General features: G+C 40.1%; 1 protein-coding gene across 6 annotated transcripts in view; it reads left to right on the top strand.

Annotated features, from left to right (window-relative positions):
- LIN54 (lin-54 DREAM MuvB core complex component) overlaps window positions 1-22,735 on the top strand; it is a 40,349-nt gene that overhangs the window by 6,289 nt on the left and 11,325 nt on the right. For 3 of the 6 annotated variants that reach the window (XM_085058120.1, XM_085058122.1, XM_085058121.1), the window contains exons 2-5: window positions 9,665-10,392; window positions 15,961-16,081; window positions 18,745-18,890; window positions 20,417-20,572. In XM_085058120.1, coding sequence (XP_084914246.1) covers window positions 9,700-10,392; window positions 15,961-16,081; window positions 18,745-18,890; window positions 20,417-20,572 — 1,116 coding nt within the window. In that variant the 5' untranslated portion in view covers window positions 9,665-9,699. The remainder of the gene's footprint in view (window positions 1-9,664; window positions 10,393-15,960; window positions 16,082-18,744; window positions 18,891-20,416; window positions 20,573-22,735) is intronic. The other 3 variants (XM_085058123.1, XM_085058125.1, XM_085058124.1) reach the window with 2 other exon arrangements.

Raw genomic sequence — 22,735 nt, 5'->3', positions numbered from 1 at the left:
CAGCTCCAGTGTCCTGTCATGTTACTCACTGCTAATATCCAGTCATCAAAATTATGAATTGACAGTTGGCAAAAGCTTCTTTTGTATATACAAAGTGGTTTTAGATGTAGTAAAGAGCTAGGTCTTGCTACATAAAAAGAAGCTAAACAACTTTTTCCATTTTTCCACAGTTAAGGCTTTGCATATTGTTTCTTCGCTTAGTAATTCTGAGAATGAGATGAACATTCTGAATCTGTATCAACTCAGACAGTGTAGTGGTGACTTGTCCAACTGATGGTTAAGCATGTTTGCCAGGGAAATCGAATTTGGAAGGGTATCCTGTAAGGACAGATTTGGGGCATTTCTCAAAGCCTCCTGATTGCTTAGGTTAGGTATTAGAAAAAGGTTCTTCTCCCAGAGAGTGGTTGGGTACTGGAACAGGCTTCCCAGTGAGCAGCATGGAGGGTGCATACGAAGAACTCTAAGTGGCCTTGGCATATAGTCTGGAATAAAGCTTTTCCAGGGATAGAATAAGCTACAGTGTCAGTATCTCGATGTGTCACTTTCAGCACATTGAAAACAAAGGTTGCACTAGGTTGTGGTCCTAGTCAGCAGAATGCTTCTTTCTGGCTAGTCCTGACTGTAAGTTTTTGGGGTTTTTTGAAGTGTTTACCCATAACTGTTCAGGTTTTTTTACCTACAGCTAATGAAACTTACCAGTTTGTGTTTCAGAAGCTCTTCAACCTCTTATGTTATTACACATGAGGCTTCAGACGTCTGAAAAGCCTGCGTTTGAGGTGACCCACATGGTACGGAGCAGAGATGAAGATTCCACTGCAATTCCCATTTTTCCTATTGAATTGATCTCTTGACTCAAAATCTTAATGTGGAATTTCATTCCACAAAATTAAATCAGCTGTTGCACAGTCCTAGTTGTTTAAATACGGTTTCCCAAAAGGAATACAGAGGTGCTTTATCTAGAGATTAAAGTGGGATGGAGGTGCTAATAGTGTTTTTGGAATCTGAAAGAAGTCATGGTTTGCCTGCTGGAGAGCTATTTATCTTCAGCTCAGCCCCTCTGCAAGTAAACATATTCTGTTCTTGTGAAGTGTTGTCATGTTTAAAGCTGGTAAAACTGCTGAGATCTGCAGCTAGAAGCATGTTTTCCTGCAAATCACTGCAATGTAACTGTGCTATTTTAATTTTTGTTCTAATGCTCCACTGGACTCAAAAATTAGGAAAGCCAGCTTGGATTTCTAGGATGAGTTTAAAAAGCAGTAGTGGCCACAGCAACTCTCACTGCTGTTCAGATCTTGACAGTACTACCTTTAAAGTACTGTGCTTTATCGTCTTAAGATTCTTTTTCTGGTTTTCATCTCTGTGGTGTTCTAACTTTGAAAAGAATTACATGATTGCATAAGACACACAAGGAATTAAATTGTTAGGGCAAAATGCTTTCTGTGCCATTTTAGCATATTTTTTGAAATTAAATACTCCACTGAAATAAGTGTCATGTGTGGGGTTTTTGTTTCAATTATAATGATCTTCATGTATTGTACCTCCCAAGCGGAAAGTACTGGTGTAGTATAGATGTGATGCACTGCATAATCATTGTGCTTCCCAGTTGGCAAAATCTCAGTAAAACTGGTAGGTTACAATTCTGTTGTGATGAAATCTTCATAAATAAATGTTCATAAATACAGTCCTAAAACTTGCTGAAATTGCTGGCAGCAAGCCTGATCTTAAACGTGTACAATATGATAACACCTGCTAAAAGTCTGTGGGAAAGTTGATATCAAGCCTATGGTGATAGTTTTCACACTTGTTGTTAAGAGTGTTCTTGGTGTGATATTGCTGTGTCTCTGAATTTTTGTGTAGCCTCACATTCAAGTGGTTCATTGAATTCACATTCCGGAGTTTGGAAAGCAAGATCTTTATTTCAATCTATATATAGAAGACAAAAATCTGCATTTTTGGGGGCCTAGGAGTAAGTACTCTTCACATTTCAGGTTTGTTTGTTTTGTTTGGTTTTTTTTTTAATCAGTCAAACTAAGTTCACCACATATTTACTCAATTTAACTTTAGATTCTTAATGCCTTACTATTGGCCTAGTAAACACTGCAAAAAATTAAATTATTTGAAGTTATTTTAGGGTTTCAGTATTTTTGTCTTTCACCAAAGTTTGTATGGAACACAAGGTTAGAAGTGCTAGATTAAATGTGAAGGCCCTAGAATCTGTGAACCCAAAATTTGGATTGTTCACTGCAGAGAACACCTTCAGAAAGTGTTTAGTGGTCATTGCACCTGTGAAATTCTGTATTTTAGCTTTTGTGCTATGGTGTGTTTTGAAAATGACTGAAACTGGCATGCAAACCAAGGAAAGGGTGAGGGGAAATGTTCTGACTTTTTAGTTTCTATTTTATTTTTAGTTTGCCTAAAGCTCCGCTTGAGAGTAGAACATTGTTTCCCATTACAGAAGGCAAACTGAATTGCTTTGAAGTATTCTGCTGCATGAAATGTAATTTCTAGTACTTTCCTGGAAAGTTGCTGTAAAATGTGGTAAACAAGCAGTGTTTAAGATTTCAACTAATGATTCTGGATGAGTGCTTGGAGTTTTTTAGTGTTTTGTGCAGTAATACTGCTCAGCACCTCACAATGGCTGGAATGTTCTTCCTTAATAATCTTCTTTTGTAATAGATAGTACCTTTGGGCAATGTAGTATTTTCTTCTGGTGAAATAGGAATTGTCTAATCCAGAGCTAGATATCTCAGTATTTTGAAATGCTGGTTTTCTAGGAAACAGTGCACTCACTTGTACATGTAACATAACTCCACCATTTGCAATTTGTATGATATGCTGCTTTTATCGAAAACTTAGTTATAGCTTTTTTCCTTCTTCTCTCCCCACCTTTCATTTTGCTTGAAAGGCACTGACTCATGGGGATTTTTGGTTATGTACACTTTCTAAAGTCCTTGTTAGTTTAATTGTGAAAATTGCTTCTGTACTTGGTGTGTGTAATCAAATTTCTGTGGTAGCATGCTGTGATTCCTTTAATGTGGGAAATAGTCCTGATGTGAAGAAAACAGCTATAGGTCACAGGATAGCTGAGTCTTAAAGTATATTTGTAGCAGCTGTTGTGTGAAGGAAGAAGATACAGTTGTAACATTTCTGTTCTGAAGACAGTAAGACATGAATTTTTGGAAACTTTAAAATATTCTTTACAGTATATTTATAAAGAACATAATCTTTCTTCCTCTGTGTATTGGGGTTTTTTTGTGAGGGAGGGGCTGCTTAATATGTTTTAATTGTCCTTGTCAGTATTTTGTAGTACTATATGTTAATTACAGCAGCATGGAGAGCTTAGTAACTGTTTCATGGTTGAATAATTGCAACATGCTTTTTTTCCCCTCCATCCCAAGAGCTGGAAGATTAGGAAGAGGAATCAGAGTAGGTGAATGAATTCCTACTGCAGTGCAGCATTTCCACTTGATTGTACTTGAATCTCTTTTCCACTTCCAGAATTTCCAAATTGTTGCAGCTTCCAACTGCTCACAGAATCACAGAATGGTTGGAGTTGGAAGGGACCTCTGGAGATCATCTAGTACAATCAAACCTAGGGCAGGTTACATGTGTTTGGTTTACAGGTCCAGGTGGGTTTCCGCAGGAAAGGACACTCCAAAACCTCTCTGGCCAGCAGTTCTAGGTAGTGACCACATTGTTCCTAACACACCCCAGGATACCACTGGCCTTGGCCACAGGGGCACACACTACTGGCTTGCAGGGAACTTGTCCCCTGCAACTCCCAGGTCCTTCTCCACAGAGCTGCTTTCCAGCAGGTCAACCCCCAGCCTGGTGTGTGGGATTATTCCTCACCAGGTGTAGGACCCTGCACCTGCTGGTGATAAATTTCATTAGGTTCCTCTCAGTCCAAGTCTCACTGAATGGTAGCACAACCCATTAGTGTATCAGCTGCTCTTCCCAGTTTTGTATCATCCACAAACTTGCTGAGGATGCCCTCTGTCCCTTCATCCAGGTCATTTAACAAATGGAGCAGGACCAGACCCGGTACTGACCCGTTGGGGAGCACTGGTGGCTACAGGCCTCCAACCAGGTTCTGCTCCACATCACAACCCTTGGTTCCCCTCTTCTGACAACTTTAGTTTAAAACCCTCCTCAAAAACCATCCAGACAAACCTATGAATGAAGATCTCTTTCCTTTCTCTGACAGACAGACCCCATCAGTCCCTCACAGACCAGGTTTCTCCTAAGGACTCCCATGGTCTGAGTACCCAAACCCCTGCTGGTGGCACGGGGAGTAGATGGGGCTGCCTTAGCTCCAGCATCTTTCCTGGTGTGATGGGTCTTTGCTCTTCAGTCTGCAAGGCAGTGAAGCAGTTTGGCAAGGGCACTTCAGCCTTTGGGAGAAGTCTCTTCCTCCTGCCAGTCCTTGCCATTGCAAGCCTCCATTTCTCTGCATTATTGCCCTGAACCTTCTGGGTGTGCTGGTGGGGGAGTTTTTGGCTCTTTGGCTGTGGACTGTGAGTTTGCTGCAGCCTGTGCTTGGAACCAGCCATCCAACTCCTTCGTACCACCTGCTGCAGGAGGTCCAACACCCAAGCACCCCTTTTGCAGGCAGGTCTGCTGCCCCAGCAGAAAGTTCTAGGCACTGGCATCTGAGGCCTGGCTATTTCAAATTGCTTAATCTGTAAGTATTAAGACCGTAAAAAATTAGATTTCTTAAGCTCAGCAGCCTTCAGGAGTTTACATATCTGCTCTGTCCAATACTGGCATATAAGCAGAAGCTGAAAAATTTGAAAAGCCTTTAAGCACCTAAAATGTGGTTGACAGCATCTCATGCTTCTCCACTAAATCATCAAGGATCCATTCTGTATTTCCCCTCCTTTCTGCTTTTCCCTTTGTTATAATGAATGGATTTAGGAATGAAATATATTGTGTTTTTAAACCTGTGCTAGTTAAGGTTTAAATATGTCAATTTTATGAGTGCAGCCATACAAATACTGTGGGACTTTTGAGTTTTAAAATCCTCAAATGTGAGCCATAGCCTGCTGGTGGTCCTCTGCTGCACTTTGATTGGAAAGAGAAGAGGTGGTGTTGGCACACTTTTGTCTCAGCAATGGAAATTCCAAATGTTACCCCTTTAGAACTGACTAATTGGTGATGCTGCATTCTTTTGTATTCATTTTCATTAGAGTCCACTGTACTTGCAGTGAATAATTACTTGTTAGGTTGTTCACTATTACTTTTCTGCCATTCATCTGACCCAAGTTTTCAGCCTCATTCTCCCATTTTTTTAGGGCAGGCTTCACTGTTCTTCCTCATACTTCTTTTAAAAGGCTTTTGCATGGTTTTAGCTCGGGAAGTTGAATTTACTTGCACTTGCTACTCTTAAATGTATCTGTTCCAGATTTAAAGAGCTACTAACAGATACTGCTGTATCTGGCAAGGATATTTAGTTTCACTTAGCATTTTCTTACTGATCCCAAGAGAATCCCTGCTTCTTTAGGGGTATATTGGATGCATTGCATTTATGAGGCTTTTGATTTTGGATGGTGTGGGTTTGTTTTGTACTTTAAGAGGTGTTCATACCAAAGCTGTTACTGATTGAATTTCCTTATTTCCTGGTGAAAGCGACACCTGAGAACTTGATTAGGACATGAATGTTGCCAGTGACTCACGGCAGGTCTGGCCAGTGTTCCTAAATCTGTCAAGTTATAGCAAAGTGTTCCCATGGCTGAACACCACCAGGTGAGAAGAGAATGGGAAGGGGATCACTAAAGCAGCCACAAATGGTGATGAGTTCCTTAGACCTCTGCCTCATTGTGATGGTCTTGCTAACATCCATCACCTTCCCTGGAGTTCATGTAAAGCTGGTCTCAGCAGCCTTGTTGCTGTATAATCTGAATTTATGAACATGTGTTTTGCTTTCAGTGCATAGCCTTCCTGATGGTTTTGTAACATGGCACTGCACTCAAACTGCTCGTGGTTGCAGACTGAAAGGTTAGCTATTCTTATCTTAGTGAAATGGAGATGTTTCAACATGTAAAAGAATGCAGTTACTATAAAGTACAAGCATTGTTATGTCTTGGGTTTTGTGTACTTTTTTGTGGATCACTGTGCTTTATTATATTAATTTTTTTTATTTTCCTTTTCAGTGTGGCTGTTTTGGTGTTCTGTCGACAAAGGTGTTGATATGATTGATCTCAATACTTTTAACAGTTTCTTAAAGATTCTGCAGTGACATGCTAGAGACAGAGAAAAAGATCAAAGTTCACAGGTACCTGTCAGGCACCATTCCGTATTTTTGCCAACAATCCTGGTCTTCTTTATCCTCTTCTTTACAAATCCCCTTTATCCTCTACAACATCATATATATATATATATATATTTCTTCGTGAATATCAAGAGTAGGAATCTGTTCTCTGAGTAGGATGATCACAGGTGGTTCGTCCAAGCTGAGAATTTGTTCTTCACCTCCTCCTTACCGTACCTAGCACTTTTCAAAGTTGTTGATCCAAGACTTTGTTGACAATATGCTTTAGTCCTTTTTTTATTAATGTGTTTGGCTTTTTGGGTGCTCTAAGCTGAGCTATGTTTACGAATCTTCAGTATGTGAATTTCTTTGTGAACTTTTATTTGATTGTATGGCCCTTATTTTATAGGTTAAAATTACGTGTTTAGTAATCTGAACCTAGGATTTTTGTCAAGTGTCCCAGTCTGAAGCTTAAACCCTTCCTTGGTCTAGACTTTTTTTCCTGCAGGTGTTGAGTAAACACTTAGTGATGCATCTTTTCCCGGGGTTGTAGGTAGAAATCGTGCATTATCAAGTACTCAAAGCATAAATGCTGAAGTGAAGGAAATGTTCAAATGTTTTCAATAGTTAAAATAATTCTCTACCCTTTCTTGATGATCTCAAGGCTGTTAGAATCTTAAAAGAGGTTGGCATGCTTTTACTGTTGATAATCGCTTTAGTAGAGGAGCTGAAAAATGGAAACAGTATAAAAGCATTAGTAAAAAATAAACAGCTGAACTGTTGAGAAATCCTGGCTAAATACCAAGAAGTAAAAATCTGCAGGGATGTTGAAGCTGCCTTTGACAGCAGCCTCTGGTATAGCCAGGATGGGATTTGCATTGTTGCCTTTCATGTATCTATTTCAGTCATGTCCAATATGCAATGACGAAATAGGACAAGTGGGTTGTGTTATGTTTTTTTTTTGCTCTTCTTGATGACACTAGCCTGAATACATTAATGGAGGCTCAGTGTAAAATGACTAGACCTGGTAACTGCAAAATCTTCCAATGTGATTGCCATAAACTGTTAATTCAGTAACTATGAGTAATGTTTCTTTCCTTTTCACTTCTCAGTTTCAGATTCCAGACTTGATGTGTTGTGTTTCTTTTCCTTCTGCATTTTGACTTGAAACTGGTTGGTTTGGACTCAAAATGCTGTTTAAAAGCTCGACTCCATGTATTTTAATATAAATATACTTTCAACGAGATATGTGTTTAATAACTACTCACTGCTTTGCAACATAACCAAATGGCAAGGATAAAGAATGCAAATAACTGTTGAACTATAGAACTGCTTAGATATGTTTCAGTACTTTATGGTCATACTGTTAATAGGTACTAAGAATGGCCTTTCTTCTTGGGAAAACATATACAAATGCAAACCAAAAGCAAGTTATTTAAAATTATTTATAATTACAGAGTGAGGTGATTTTCCCACTGTCTGATTTAGTTTATTCCCTCCTTTTCAATCTTGGAGGCAATCATTACATGGATTGTGCCTGACACTAGGAGTCTTAACTTCTGGATCCAAGCCCTGTGTGCATATCAGTATAGAACAGGATGATGGTTTGGTTTGAGGTTTAGTTTTTTTGTGTCTGAAATAATTTGAAGTTGTAATATCTGAGCCGCAAACCTTTGCAAGTTGCTGAGGTGACAGTCGAGTGACACAGCTCCGGAAGAAGACCTAGTGGCCTTAACATATGCTGTTTTTAAAAACATAATCTACTTTGCTATTCCTATTTTTGAGTAGTCTTGTATGCAGTTAATCTATTTGACTTTAAGGCAGCATTGTGATTCTATTGCTAACATCTCCTTAGGAGTTGGCTGTTTTGTCTAGGGCTGGTTACCAGTGCTGGCATCACTGTGCAGGCATTACTTTGGGAGAAATGCTTTCCAAAGGAGGTATTTCTGGCAGTGACATCAGGTTACTTTGTATCTTTAAATGGCTGCCAATAAGTGAGCAGTGAGTCTAACTGTCAGTCGAGTTCTTTAACAGCTCAGGCTTCTTGAGTGTCACAGCAGTTTGATCTGGCTGCCACTCTGAGGTGAGGGGGATCAGAGTGGCACCCTTGGCAATCAGGGAGGCCATGGACTGCTCCAGCATAGCCTCTGGAGTTAGGCATGGAAACTGTGTAATTCTAGCAGGGATTTTTTCCCCAGTCATTCCACCTTGTGGGTGAAATGCAGCTGTTCTGTAGTTAGCTGTTGTACAAAATGGGCCCAAAATTATTCCAGAGGAAACAATGTCACCTCGGCATTTGGTCAGTGTTTTTGCTGGCACAGCTCCTCATGAATTAGTATTAAAACTCAGCTCTGCTTTTCCTAGCAAGTAGGAAACAGAATTTGCAAGGATTTTGTCCCCTTGAGCTCATAATTAGTACTCAGGAGCGTGTACACAGACCCACGTGCTGTGCTCACCCATCCAGTGCCCAAGTGTGCTCATGGGGTCAGCAAGTGCGGAAAATGCCTTATTAAGCTGATCTGTTTTCAGACTCTGACAGTGATACAGCTTTAGGGGAATGGCACATGTCACCATTTCCAACAGTGTCTGTCAGGTTTCTCAAGTGGAAGTGACTGGCTTTGAATCTCACTGTAAGGGTTTGTTCAATATATGATTTGGGTACTCTTGAAAAAATTCTGTTTTCTTTCATATGGGATGTTACTTGTTTTGTGTTTAGAACACATTTCAAATTATTAATGAATTTGGGTGTTATATTTTCTGGTGAGTATTAAGTAAAAAAAAATTACCGAGCTCTTCTTTTCATAGCCAGCATCAAGGGATTATCTGTTCATCTTGTGAGAGTCAGGGCTTTGGCTTGATCCTGGGATAGGTGGCTGTTGATTGAGCTTGTGGGGTTGTTCAAGTCCATCACTAAACAGCTGCTTGTTTTTCTGTGGTTTCCAAAATGAAAATTTGGCAAGAATGTTACATCTGGTATGGATAACAAGTCTCTTGAGCAAGATAACCTGCTAATCAATATCGACATGTATGAGAATACATCATCATCTCTTGGATTTTCTTAAAGCTATTTAACTCTTGCTTTATACTTCAGTGAGATTAAATGTCTGTGCCCCCATATCTTCGGGGGGAAGCCCTGCTTCTTTGTGTACTGTGTTGAGAAGAGTGGACTGGTAATGTCTTGATTTGACTTCAGTTAAATGATGTTGGAGAGGTTTGATGTAAGTCATTACTGAGAGTAAATTCAGCTCAATCTGTTACATTATGATAATGATTTTTTCCATTATATCCCTCCTGTGCATGCACAATACTTACAGTCTGAAAAAATTCTACTATATTTTCTTCTTGGGTAATATTATTCATAAAGCTTTGAAAATATGTGTTTCTGGAAGCCAATAACTTTTTAAAATATTGCAGTACCTGCTCCGGCCATCACTGCCACAGCTACTAAAATGGAGGTGGTTTCAGCAGAAGTCAACAGCTTGCTCCCTGAGGAAATCATGGACACCGGCATAACTCTGGTGGAAGACGACAGCATCGAGGCCGTTATCGTGTCTTCACCGATGGGAGAGTCTATTCCCATGGAAACAGAACTGGAAGAAATAGTGAACATAAGCTCCACCAGCGACTCCTCAGCCACGACTACAGCCACAGTCACCACGGAATCGGTTCCTGCGCCCAGCAGCCACTCAGGAGATGCAGCACTGAACACCACAGCCCCACCCGCTGATGTGAATGCAGCTGTAAAGCCTGCCTTTCCAGGTGGCCTCCATAAACTTGGTGCTCAGACCCCTGTCACTATCTCAGCCAATCAGATTATTCTGAACAAGGCCACCGATATTAAAATAGGCAGTCAGAGTATTAAACCGGACGGGCAAAAGCTGATTGTAACAACTTTGGGCAAGTCTGGCCAGCCTATCGTTTTAGCATTACCCCACAGCCAGCTCCCGCAGTCACAGAAGGCCGTGTCCCCAGCCCAGAGTGGAGACTCCAAGGTACAAGGCCAGCAGATCAAAGTTGTCATTGGAGGTCGGTCGGAAGTGAAACCTGTTGTGGGTGTCTCAGCTTTGACACAGGGAAGTCAGCTGATAAACACTGCCGCCCAGCCCTCTGTCTTGCAGTCCCAGCAAGTAAAAACAGTACAGGTAAAGTGAGTTATGCTGATGAAACATCTTAAAACCAGTTCTGTTGCTGCAGTTGTTGTCTGTTTCCTGCACTGATTGACACACTGTTGCTTTCAGCCTTTGCATTTATTCTTTGTATTAAAAAATACAGTGCTGCTCTTAGCCCATGCTTTCATCTGTGGATGCATTTCCCATTTTATGCTGTTTGCCTCTAGCTACTGTCTAGAAACTTAGGGTTTGCCTCAGAGAAAGTGGACTATTCAGTAAATTGAAGATAATTTTCTCATTATTTTCATTTTATAAAAATAAATTCTACATACTTTCAGGAAGACTGAATTCAACTCTATATGCCTGTTGTTCTTTATTCAAAGTATACATTCCTCTATGAAAGAGTAGCCTCTGCCTATTACATTTAGTTTGTTTAAATAAATTCTCTGACCAACTTCCAGCATCTAAAAAAGAACAGAAAGGTGTATCTTGTCTGCCTCAAATCTAGTTAAGCTTGTTAATAGACTGTGATGCACTAGACACTGTCATAAGCTGAACACTTCAAGGTTTTGTTTGCAGTCTCTGGCATGGATCTTGAGCTATTTGAAACTACAGAGAATCTGCTTGGATCTGAAAACGTGTTTGAAAAGACCTGGGTTATGACCCAAAGGGTCTGATTTTCATCTGGTATGTGGCAGAACTAAATGTGTGTGACTTTGTTCTAGTTGGCAGTGAGGCAGAAATAAGACCTCTTGAAGTGAAGGGAAAGCAGAACTCAATGCAGGTTATGATGGAAAAATATTTATTTTACTGTCTAAATGAAATGAGAAATTAAACTCTTATATATGCTATTAAAATAATCAGCTGCATGTAAGAAATGACAAAGTTTAAAACATTTTATTAGCCAAATGTTCCTTGAGTAATATTTCATGGGAGGTGAATGAGAGCAATTCTGAATATTTTTCTAAAGTTGCAGATTCCTGCAGCAATTTCTATTTTCTCCTATTCTGTTGCTACATCATACCTGTGGAAATACATTTAATAATGGCCATTTGAAACACAAATGGTTTTCACTATAGCTTTCAATAAAGTCTCTGCTCTTTCCTCAGCATAGGAGTGTTTAAGAGTGGATTAGTTCCTGTTACTTGGCTTCATTATTCACTGCCAAATGACAGATACAGGAAACTGAGGAGAATGACTTAGCTGTGATGTGGTTTTTCCTTGCCTGAGATGACTTGTGCTGTCAGAGACTGAAATACAGCCACTTGGCCATTGACCTCTGCCATTTGCCGTTGGGAATTCTACAGGTTCCTTAGCAGAAGCTCTTACTAAGGGACTTGCATCCACTTTTAATTGCAGTTTCCACTGCAATCCACTTTTCATTGCAGTTTGGATAAATTTATTTTGTTGTGGTTTATTTTTGTTAAACTGTTGTTTCCTTTTGGAAAACAGATTGAATTGTTAGCACTTGACATTCCTTTTTTTCCCATAAGGAGAGGAGGAACTAGAAATGAAAAGCAAGAAGGCAGGGTTAGTAGCTGATACTGCAAGGAAAATGATCACATTAGCACTTTACAGACAGTGCTTTTCCCTGTAGAAAATTACTGAAGTGTCAGAGTGATATATGAGGCTGGGTGAGAGATTCTTGCTCTACTCTGCCCTGAATGACAGGGGAGGTAACCCACACCTTGAGTCCTTGTCTTAGAAAAAGAAGTGATTCATTAACCGTGTCATCCTGAACAAGCCCCTTAAGCTTTCAGTGAGTGCAGAAGGAGGCTGTGAATGCTTCCCTGCCTCCCCATGGGTCTTGTGTAACTTACCTCTTGTGGCTTTGTGAGTCAGGTATTTCAGATGGAGGGCAGCACAGTCCTTTGACTTGGTGCTGAAAAGTGAACTGGTAAAGATTAGATGACAAAGAGCTCTTATCAGTTCTTGTGGTCACTAACACAGGGGCTTTGCATATCATTAGAGAAACTCAATTGCCTTGACATCTAATCTAATCTTGTAATCTAATTGAGACAGTTGAAGTCTCAGCACCTGAGGCATAATTGGAAGAGTTCAGCAAAATGTTTCTTGGAATTTGGCTCCTTCTCCAGTTACAGTTCTAGAGGTATGAGACTGTGAGGTGCAAAGAGTGGCAGGACCTTTGGCCTCATCTATACCCAGAGGTTAATTACTGTCCTTAGCAGCTTGTCCTGATTTAGTTGACACTACTGTCGTGGATGTGTGGAAGGAACTGCTGGGCAATTGCATCTGCTTTCAGCTTGTGGCTCCTGCCTGTGTACAGGCTTACAAGTAATGGTGTGCCTGCTGCTCTACTACTTTAGTCCAGGTGCATTTAGCAGGAGTTTGGCCTTGCACGTGACTCTGAACCAGGAGTCCAGACACATTGCCATGGTCATCATCAAGTCTGACTTGTGTTTGTTTTGATGTGCTAACTGGCTCTTTTAACAGTGTCCATAGCATCGTTGCTACCATGGCAAGACGACTGCTAAGCCATCGTTGTGGCTTCGTCTCAACACTGAAAAGGGACCTTGTGCATTCCCTAAACTCAAACTCCCATTCCTAGCTCAGTTTCATCATTTCTGAAGTGAGCTATTCTCCTTTATATCTAGAGTCCCTGATTTTTCATACTATGCCAAATATAAATTACACAGAGAGTGGATACACGGACAAGCTCCCAAGAGGTCATCTAGGAAGTGGATTTATAGTGTGTTAGTTCCTTTGTGGTAGCTAACTATGTGGATATCCAGCAGTAAATGTGAGGCATGAGTGTGCCTATTTCTGTATGAATAGAACAGTCTGACAACTGAAAACCAAGTCCAGCCGTATGAACTTGCTAGTTCATCTTTAGTGGAGAATGTTTATAAAGACATAAATTGACCCTTTAAGTCAAGTTGCCTGCAGGTAAATCTCTTGACTTCTGTAGGGGAAAGAAGGTTGGTGTGGCTCCTAAATATAGTAATATTCTTACAGAAGAGCTTCTTGCTCCAGGGAATACTTTTGCAGTCTAACTCAACGTAATTTGCAGAGGGTTTGCTTAGCTTACATAGGCAGGGGGATAATGTTAAGCTTCTTGTGATTAGTGCAGGCAATGGCGGAGTGCTCCAGAGAACTTGCTCCTTCTGTAATATCAAAGGGGCATCTTGATTATTTCCTCTGGCTTCTCCAGTCTCTACAGAAATGGGTAGTGAGTTTCCCAGTGATGCCTAGAAGCCTTTTCCAGGTGGCTGGGGTTATCCAGTGCCATAAACCTCAGAAAGGCTCTTTTGGCAGCAGGTGGGGGCAGGAGTGCTTTTCCTCATTTGTAACCAACCACATTTTTTTCCTGTTTCCTAAGCCCTGACAGGATTCACTTGTATATTAGATCTCCTTATTTGTATACAAAAAGTTCACCTGAAAATTAGGGGGAGGTTTATTTGAAGAGGATACTGCAAGTTGAGTATGAGGGAAGCAGGGCTACTTGTGTTGACCTGTTATTTTGGGATTTTTACGTTTTTTTTCTGAAATATTTTCTTGTTAATGGTAGCTAGTGTTTTGCACACATTCATGTAAGTAATTTAAGCACATTTATTGACTGTTACTGGGAAACAACTGCTGTTGCCCAGAGCTGGCTGTTCCTGCTGAATGTTCATCACGTTCTGAACCAGACTTTGCTCTCGCTTCAGAACAAAAGCAGTAGCAGCTGAGTTGCAATAATACCTTATGGCAGGGTAAGATTAATTTAAGCAGAACAGAAATCTCAAATCAAGCAGATGAAATGTGTAGAATTTATCAGAAATTAAAATGTGTCCGAGCTAAAAAAATTAATGAGAAAATGCTTGCTCATCTATCAGCTGTGTATGTGCTGAGATAATTAAATCCTTGAAATGTTAAAATGACTTTGAGTTAAATTAGTGAACAGGGCTGTGAATGAAGCTTCCTTCTTCAAACAAATTATGTTTCAAAGTTTTAGTTAATATATCTCCAAATAGAACAGGTTTATTTCTCCTCTGTTTCATTTTAAGCCTTGACAGTTGTATATCAGCTATAAAGAAGCTCATGTGCCTGAGGAGCAGCATATTTGTTCTGAGATGGAGCTTTCCTCTGAGGAGCTCCTGTGCTGCTACTGTGGAGCAGCACATGGCTTCCTTTAATCAAGCTCTGTTCTTTGGTGATGCCTGGTGTCAGAGCTGCTCCTTGGTGGCTTCCTTTGGCTGGGTGTAGCTCAGGCACACAGAGGTGCCCTTGGCTTTCCATAGCAGAGGGGAGGGGCAGCCTCACGTGTACTTTTTGTGGAGCAGTTGAGGAATTTATGTGCTATTGAATATTTCGAATGTTTTGGCCTTTTGTGGTTGTAAAAAAAGTGTTTTCAGGCAACAAATTCTATACATAGCGTTTTGTGTAGGAAACCATAACTTCCAGCCTACTCAATTGCTTCATCTGAGCATTCGTAACTTTCTCAGGCTGTCGAAAGTAGCTGTCATCTCTGTATCTCTTTGCACATCAGTGAGACTTCTCCAGTTAGCTGCTTGAGTAATAAAGGTGGCTCTGTGCCTCTGAGAGCTGGCTGCCCACATAGATGTTAATGTTGGGCCTCTCTATTGCTGATGCCCACAGCAAGTGCCTGCAAGTGTGTGGTGGAGGAGAGGCAGGTTGTGCCTGACCTGTGGGGTGGGCAGGTATAAGGACTTCAGTAATGCCTTCCAGTGTACTCACATAGACTCAGGGAAGATCCTAGCAGTAGTCCACATCCATAGGCAGCCTCTGCAGTCAGCAGGTTAAAAGTCTTTGGAAAAAGTCAGCCTCTAAATTAAACTATTCAGTAGCTGAATGCCAATATATAAAAGCTGTTGGAATGAATGTAACTTCTTTCAATGTGGAAAAGGGGGAAAAGTCTTCTTTAAAACTTTTAAGACTACGAACTCATGCTTACAAAGATTTCAAGCTGAAGAGATAAGTCATTGAATTGCTGTATACAGTCCAGCTGTGTTTCAGGAGACTGGATCACAAAATGAAAATAGACCCTCTTGTACCTGGAGGTAGCTAACTGATTTGTTCATGGCTAGTGGATACTGAAAGCTTTCAGGCACTGATGATCCATGTACTTTTGGGCAACTATTGCAGAAGGCAGTTTCCCCATTTGCAAAATAGATGTGCTGCTATTTCAAAATGGTCAAGAGATGTTTCAGAGCAGTAGTGGTCATATTTAAGTCATTGGGGGACAAGTTTTGTCCTGGTTGGCTGAAAAACAAGTAACTTCATTTAAAGCTTCACATACTGGGAGTTGTGCATTTAATTCTAACATTTTTATGTAGAGCAATCACGTGTAAGAAATAATTTCAGCATCTTGAAGATCAGGTGTGTTTGCACAGAGAGCTATCTTATGAAAAAGCTGAGAGGGATTTGGCTCTCCTACTTTGGTAGTTGGTGTTCTAACGTGTCAAGGATAATCTAGTTCTTTCCATAGGGAGAAATGGAGATGAAATGTGAGATAAGCAGTTACTCTTCTAATTATGCATACAAATATCACCCTTTTTATTTTTTAATGTAATTAACAAAACAATAATTTAGGTCTAAAATGCTCAAGTTACTTTAGATCTTTTTTCCTCCATCTTTTAGATTGCGAAGAAGACTCGAACCCCAACTTCTGGCCCGGTGATCACCAAGCTGATATTTGCAAAACCAATCAATAGCAAAGCTGTTACAGGGCAGACCACTCAAGTGTCACCAGTCATTGCAGGTTGTACTACTTTGACTTGTTTTGCTTTACCATTTTCAAAGGCTTTTCAAAGAAATGGTAATTGTAGAACTTCTGTCTCAACGATTTTACTATAGTTTCTGTCAAAGTACCTCAAGCAATTAAAAAAAAAAATCAGCAGAAAACTTTGTGGGTAGAAGCAGGTAAATGCAGTTGTCGGTACCTTTTATAAGTAGTTTGTTTAAAATAATCTTTGTAATTGCAAAGTTGCTTTTGCTGCAAGGTACTTTTACTTCATGGATTTTGGGGAGGAGAAAAAAATACCCCAGAGCCACAGAAAAGATTACTTGATAAACAGAAAGTATTTGTAGAAATGTTATATAAATACACAAGGGGAAAGGGAGACACATGCTTTTGTATTACTTTAATCTGCTTATAGTTGGACTTAAATGTAATACATGCAAGTAACAGAAAAAAGTGTTTGAATGAAGAAAGTGAATAAAGCTGTGTTGTTTTTGTGAAGTTGCTCACATACTTTAAAAATAACCATCGCAAAAGTGTCTAAGAAAGTAATTAAGGCAAATAACAAATGATTTTACACTTTGGAAAACAAATCTACATATCCTTAAAAAAAAGAAAAGTACAACCGACCGTGGAACAATAACAAAAACACCACCAAAATTAAAGCAAAAAATCACAGCAGTCTATCTGTTGCTTAACATCTTAGACATGTAATTTGTCTGAAAAAGAAAAATGTAGGAAGCTGGAGTAATCTTTAGAGCTTTGATGGATGTCTTTAACTGCTTACAGATTGACCAACCCCAGTAGGCCTTAAACCTTTTCCATGTATTTAAATATTTAAACGAATTTGTTAAGTCTTTACAGAACTGGGACTTGAGCTGGTTTTAAAAGCTGGATTCAACTGTCTCCTCTATTCAAAATGCTGCTAGATGCCAGTGAATGGCACATAGCTGGAACACAATCTTTTTCTTGAGTTGTCAGGCTGCCTGCAGCCTGACCTGTGTTTCAGGTGAAAGAGGAATTCCCTATCCCACTCCCCAGTTTGTCCCCATTCTCAAGTTCCCTACCAAATATACAGACCTCTAAGAAGATTGCTGTGCTTATAAATACTTGAATTAAACTGTTTGTGGGTTTAAAAAAACAAAATAAAAACAAACAAAAAACCCAACCAAAAACATTAGAAATAAATTGCAGTTTTAAATCAATATGTTGAAAAATCACATGTGCCTGAGCCTGTGAGAAAGGCATCACTGGGAGGTGAAGTTGCTTCACTAATTGACAGGGAAATATTTTTAAACATCAGGTTTTCCCCTCACCATTCCAAACAACCAGCACAGCTTGCCAGCTTTGAGAGGCTGGCATCGTTTAATGGAAGGTGTAACATTTGTTTTTTGTGTGCATTTGATTTTGTATGCATTTTTTCATTAATCTGGTATTTTTAATTGCCTGGAAATTCCTGCAAGCTTAGGTGGAAGTTGTCAATCTGAAAGACTTCTCAATATAAGCAACCAGATTCTGTTTAGGAAGCTGGTGCCAAGGGGTGCAGAGGAGATGTAGTGAGAAAGGGAAAGCTGTCACCAGGAAAATAACTCAAAGGCTTGAAAACTCTAGATGGTGAAATTCTCCACAGACTGACATTCTTCAGGTTGCATGTAGCTTTAGCAGCTGCTGGCAACTGTCTGTGCTGTTAGTTAGACTGCACAAAGTGGTTATTTTAGAGCACAGACCTCAGAGGAAATCAGCTTTCCATGAGGATAGTGCTTTTTCTTGTTAGTTCCAGTTGACTTTGTTATGCTGCTGGTTGATTTTGGATGGAAAAGTTATGCTGGTATTTGTTTGTTTGTTTCTTATTTTTATAAATGTAGTACAAGAGAATGGGTGACAGAGAAGCTATGACAGAAATGAGTCTGAACCAAAGTGGAGCAGAGGAAAGCTCAGTGGTCAAGCACTCTTTGGAAAGAAACTTAGAAAGTATGGAAAAAACAAATCTGTTTTCCATTCTGGGAGTTTTGCAATATTCTTGAAAGTGATGTCATGATTTGGAGCTGCTGTTTTTGATGTTTAATCTTCTTTGGCATTGTAGAAAGAGACAGTTTTTAGTTGCACTACCACACTGCTTTCACATGTGTGTCGTATATTGTTAGGCAGTGAAACAACCATCGACAAAGAGAAGAAAAAACCCAAAAGCCTCAGAGTTGATTGCAGACAGACCAAACACCTTTTACTTGGTCACTGTAACACATCTCATTTTGGTGGCTGAGGTTTTAAAAGAAGTTAGTCCCCACAGATGCTCAGTTTCTCCATGCATTGGCAGCAGCCCAGGGATTTCCCAGGAAACTGCCAGCTGGCTGAGTGTTTGTGTGTGGTGCAGGTGTACTGGAGGGCTCTGCACCTCAGGATGCTCTCCTGGCTATCAAGAATTATCAGCTGAATGGCACAGAAAGCTCAATGTGCATTTTGGCTCCTTTTTTTTAAGCCTGAGTGAGCTGTCTTTTTATTTGTAATAATGGCAATTATTTTCTTCTTTGTTGCTAAATCTAACTTAAAGAATGCCAGTGTCCTTCCTGCCAGGTCATGCACTCTCAGAAATAGGGATCAATTGCACGATATGCAGGGAAAACTTTGCTTTGGAAGTTAATATGACCAGGGATAACTGGAGCTGATGGTATCTTCATTGTTTATAGGTAGGGTTTTTTCACAGTCTGCTCCAGGGACACCACCAAAGACAATAACGATCTCTGAGAGCGGAGTCATTGGATCATCTTTGAGTACAACAACACAACAGACACCGAATAAAATAGCTATCTCACCACTCAAATCCCCCAATAAGGTAAGGACCTGTTCTGGCTGAAGCCTTCTATCCCTCCTGCACAGTGGTCTGAATGGAGCTCTCTGTGTCTTTGCTACAAGCTGTTTATTATCTCTCCAGAGATAATAAATGTATCTCCAGAGTCCATAAAAATATCTAAGGAGTCTCCATTTCGCATCACGATGCTCTGTGGTAATGCCCTAAGTTAGATTCTTTTTCAACTGGCTCCCTTACTGTAGTTTTAAGTAGCTATGCATTACTGCATAGTTTCCCATTCCTGCCATTTCTTGCCATTCCCCAAGCATCCATTCTGAGAGCAGCTGTTCCCTTTTAGCCAAGCGCTCAAACTATTTTTAATGCCTTCATAAAACGTCAACAGGCTGTTTAAGAGGAGACCTCAATAATATTAATAGGTCAGCACTTATTAACCATTGCCTGCTACTGCACAGGAAATTTAGTCTTCCCTGATTACTTCTGAAGTAAGTGAGATTTGCAATGGTCCTTGCCAAATACAGAGCTGGAGACTGGCACAGGTCAAGGTGATCCTTGTGTTTTAGATTTGATAATTGCCTTTAGAACAGGAATACTGCTGGAGAAAGGGAGGTACGGGAACAAGATGCACAGTGCAGGCAAACTAAATATCACATATAAAAAGTAACAATAAAGAATTCTTTTAGTATGACTCTGCTTTAGTGATGTCATGTTATACAGATAGTGTGAAAGACTTGTGTTTGGCAGTTATTAGTAAGAGACGCAACATGAGGAAGTTAATTTTCATTCTAAAGTTACTTTTTGTTAACTAGGAGTGAGGGTGAAAAGACTCCTTAGGGTCACATCTTGAATTTACTGTAGATAAGTAACTCTAAATATCTGATTTTTCTTAAAACATAAGGAAGTGTAGAACAAAAGTAGAAAGCCAGCCTTGGAAGGGGTAGGGTTATATAGACTAGAGTGTTCGAAGACTGCACTCTGCAGAAATGCAGCCAGAAGACTGGATCTCTGTGGGAATCTGTAAAGTAGATTTGAAAATTCTGATGTTCTTATACTTTGACTGAATCAAAGTATAGTACGAGGTGAGACCATTTATTTTCCAACAACTTTTCTTTAAAATTTCTATTTACGATGAAATAATCATTGTACCAATTATGCTTTTATTTAGAAGATCCCTCTTGACGATGCTCAGGCTTCAATGCTATATTTTCCTTAAAAAAAAAACCACCAAACAAACAAACAAAAAAAAAAAAACAAACAAAAAAAACCCACAAAGCAAATGAAAAGACACTCACTTCCCCTGCCAGGTGCTGTGCTAAGGTTTCTGCAGGAGCCTTTTGGTGCTGGAAACCAGTGATGTCTTCCAAGTTCCTTTGGGGTCTATTTGCTGTTGTTGCAGCTGGACCCATGTGAGTTGTGGTTAAATGCAGCACCCTTGTTCACAGAAAGAGCTCTGTTCTGGTGGAGAGATGTACTGTCCTGAGGAGGGGAATGTGTGTATACAGGGTCCTGTATCCTGCACAGAGGTTTAAACTGCTTTTTGTTTTGCCAAGCAGCTAACAGTGGTGTCAGTGGCCTCCCAGCCTCCCAACTCCCCCCAGAAGACGGTGGGCGTCCCACTGAATGTAGCGTTAGGACAGCAGATCCTCACAGTGCAGCAGTCAGCACCCTCCTCCCCTGGGAAGGCTATAGTCAACCACACTACCACCCAGGTACAGACTGACTTTCCTTTGTCTTCTAGTGTGTCTGTGTCATTGCTTGCTGGAAACTGGAGTGTTGGACCACAGGTTGGCAGTGGTCAGTCCCAAGGTATTCTTGGAATGGTGTTTGCTTAGGAATTGGCGAAAGCATTGCCCTGAGGAGCACATACTTCTTCAGTCAAGGGGTGCAAACCATTGCAAGCCCATACAGGGGCATGCTGTTAGTAAGCAGCTTTCCAACCTGGAAAGCTCCACTTGGTAAAAATTCTTGTTTCTGTGTATTGAATCTCCCAAGTCACCTGAAAAACTGTGACAAAAGGAGGAGTTCTTTGGGTGGTTCTCTCTCTTCTGCCAGTGTTTCTATGCCACTGGCTAGGGCTACTTTCCACGTGTTTCTGAGGTTTGCAGCAGAGTTCATTTTCCTACCGTAGAGGTCTGTATAAGCAAGACACTGTGGGCTGAAACCTACAGACCTAGAAATCATTAATTTCCTATGTCTTATTTCTAGAACTATGTCTTATTTCTAGAAAAATGGGTTTCCATGATAGCTTTTATAAATAGTTTTAAATTAAATCACAAGACAAAACTGACCTTTCTTACAAACTACAGTTTTTACTGTTTTCCTCTTTTTTGATCTTAGGTTAACCTTTTTCTATCATAATATCTGTATTGCTGTTTTGGCAAACATGAAGGGATGTATATGGGTGTGGGTGTAACTGGGAGTGAACATAGTTGCATGTACAACATCAGACCAGAGACTTGGACAGATTTTCCCAGCCTTACCTTACTGATACAGGTGATACTTGGAATGCTGATATGGGATGTGGACACCTGAGATTTGAATTTTTTTTCCCCAGGGAAAACTATCTTTTGAAGTAATTGTTAAAAGGTTAACTCACTCTAGCGCATGCACCCTAAGTGAGAAAATGGAGATATCTGTGGGGTGTACGTACTGAGTTCTAATCCAAAGCTATCTGACACAAGGGCTTCACCTGTCTTCACTGGGCTCAAGAACATGCCTTTAGAAGAACTGTCCCTTGGATTTTACAATTTTCCCAGTTGTCCTTGGATGGCAGCCTCTAATTTGCGTGCTAGAGAGAACTTTGGCCCTACTGGCCTCCCTTTGATAATGTCTGTGACTGTGCTTACACATAGTGCTTATTTTGATGCTCTGGTTTGTTAAAGTTTCAGTGTATTAGGAAAAAAATTAAAAATCCCAAGAAAGCACCTTTTAGAGGACATGGGTTGTATTTCTAGTGAAATGTGTGCAAACTGATATTTTATTTGTGTAGTTGCTGAAAGCTGGGGAACTGGGAAAATGTTCTCATAAGAATTCACATCATACTGTCAGCCAAATGTAATACTTAAACTTGATGTCAAGGACAATATGTTTAATATCAATAGCAAAAGATCCTGAGAATAAAAAGCTGAGCTCTAAAAGAAGTTAAATGGAAGGAGAGGAAGGAAGAAATCAAGGTTTGAGGTTGAGCAAGTCTGGAAGAAGAGGCCGTTATCAAACCAGTAGACTTATGAAATAAAACTTTCTTGTTATTAATTTGTAGTTTGAGAAGAATGGGAAATATGAACTTTTGCAAATTCCAGGTATACTGATACTCCAACTGTAAGGTAGCACAGGTCTGCTGAGCTCCCTTTCTTTCACTATTTTGCCTTTTTTCTTAATGAATTTGTTTTGCTACTCCTCATTGTTCTTGCTTCTTTCATTTCTGAGCTTGTACTCTTTCTGATGTCCATCAGTTTATGGATTCTGTTCCATTTTCCTTTCAAGGGTTGCACAGTGATTTCTGTGGATTAATCACAAACTACCTTAACAGGACGTACCTGTACACACACAGATAAAGCATGCTGTGGTCCAGCACAAAGTGTTCTGCAAGTTCTTACCATGTGCTTTTAATAGTAGGAATATTTCTAGGTTTGGTTGTTGATTGATTGTGGAAAACAAACCAAGCCATGTTCTCAGCAGTCACCCAAAATAGTTTTGGCAGACGTATCTGGTGAAGTGGCCTGAGTCACCCCACTCATGTAAATATTAGTTTACTCTGATGTTTGGTGTAGAGCATTGAAAATGGAACTGAGTTTACACTCAGCTGTTGAGAGGCATTTAATGTCTTTGCATCAGTTCTACTTTTGAAAGCAAGAAGGGGGTAACTTAATTTC

Source organism: Lichenostomus cassidix, chromosome 4 (assembly GCF_008360975.1).
Source record: "Lichenostomus cassidix isolate B80296 chromosome 4, HeHo_3.0, whole genome shotgun sequence".
Lineage (NCBI taxonomy): Eukaryota > Metazoa > Chordata > Aves > Passeriformes > Meliphagidae > Lichenostomus > Lichenostomus cassidix.
Note: the sequence above shows the minus strand (reverse complement) of the source record. Positions and strands in the feature narration are given on the sequence as shown.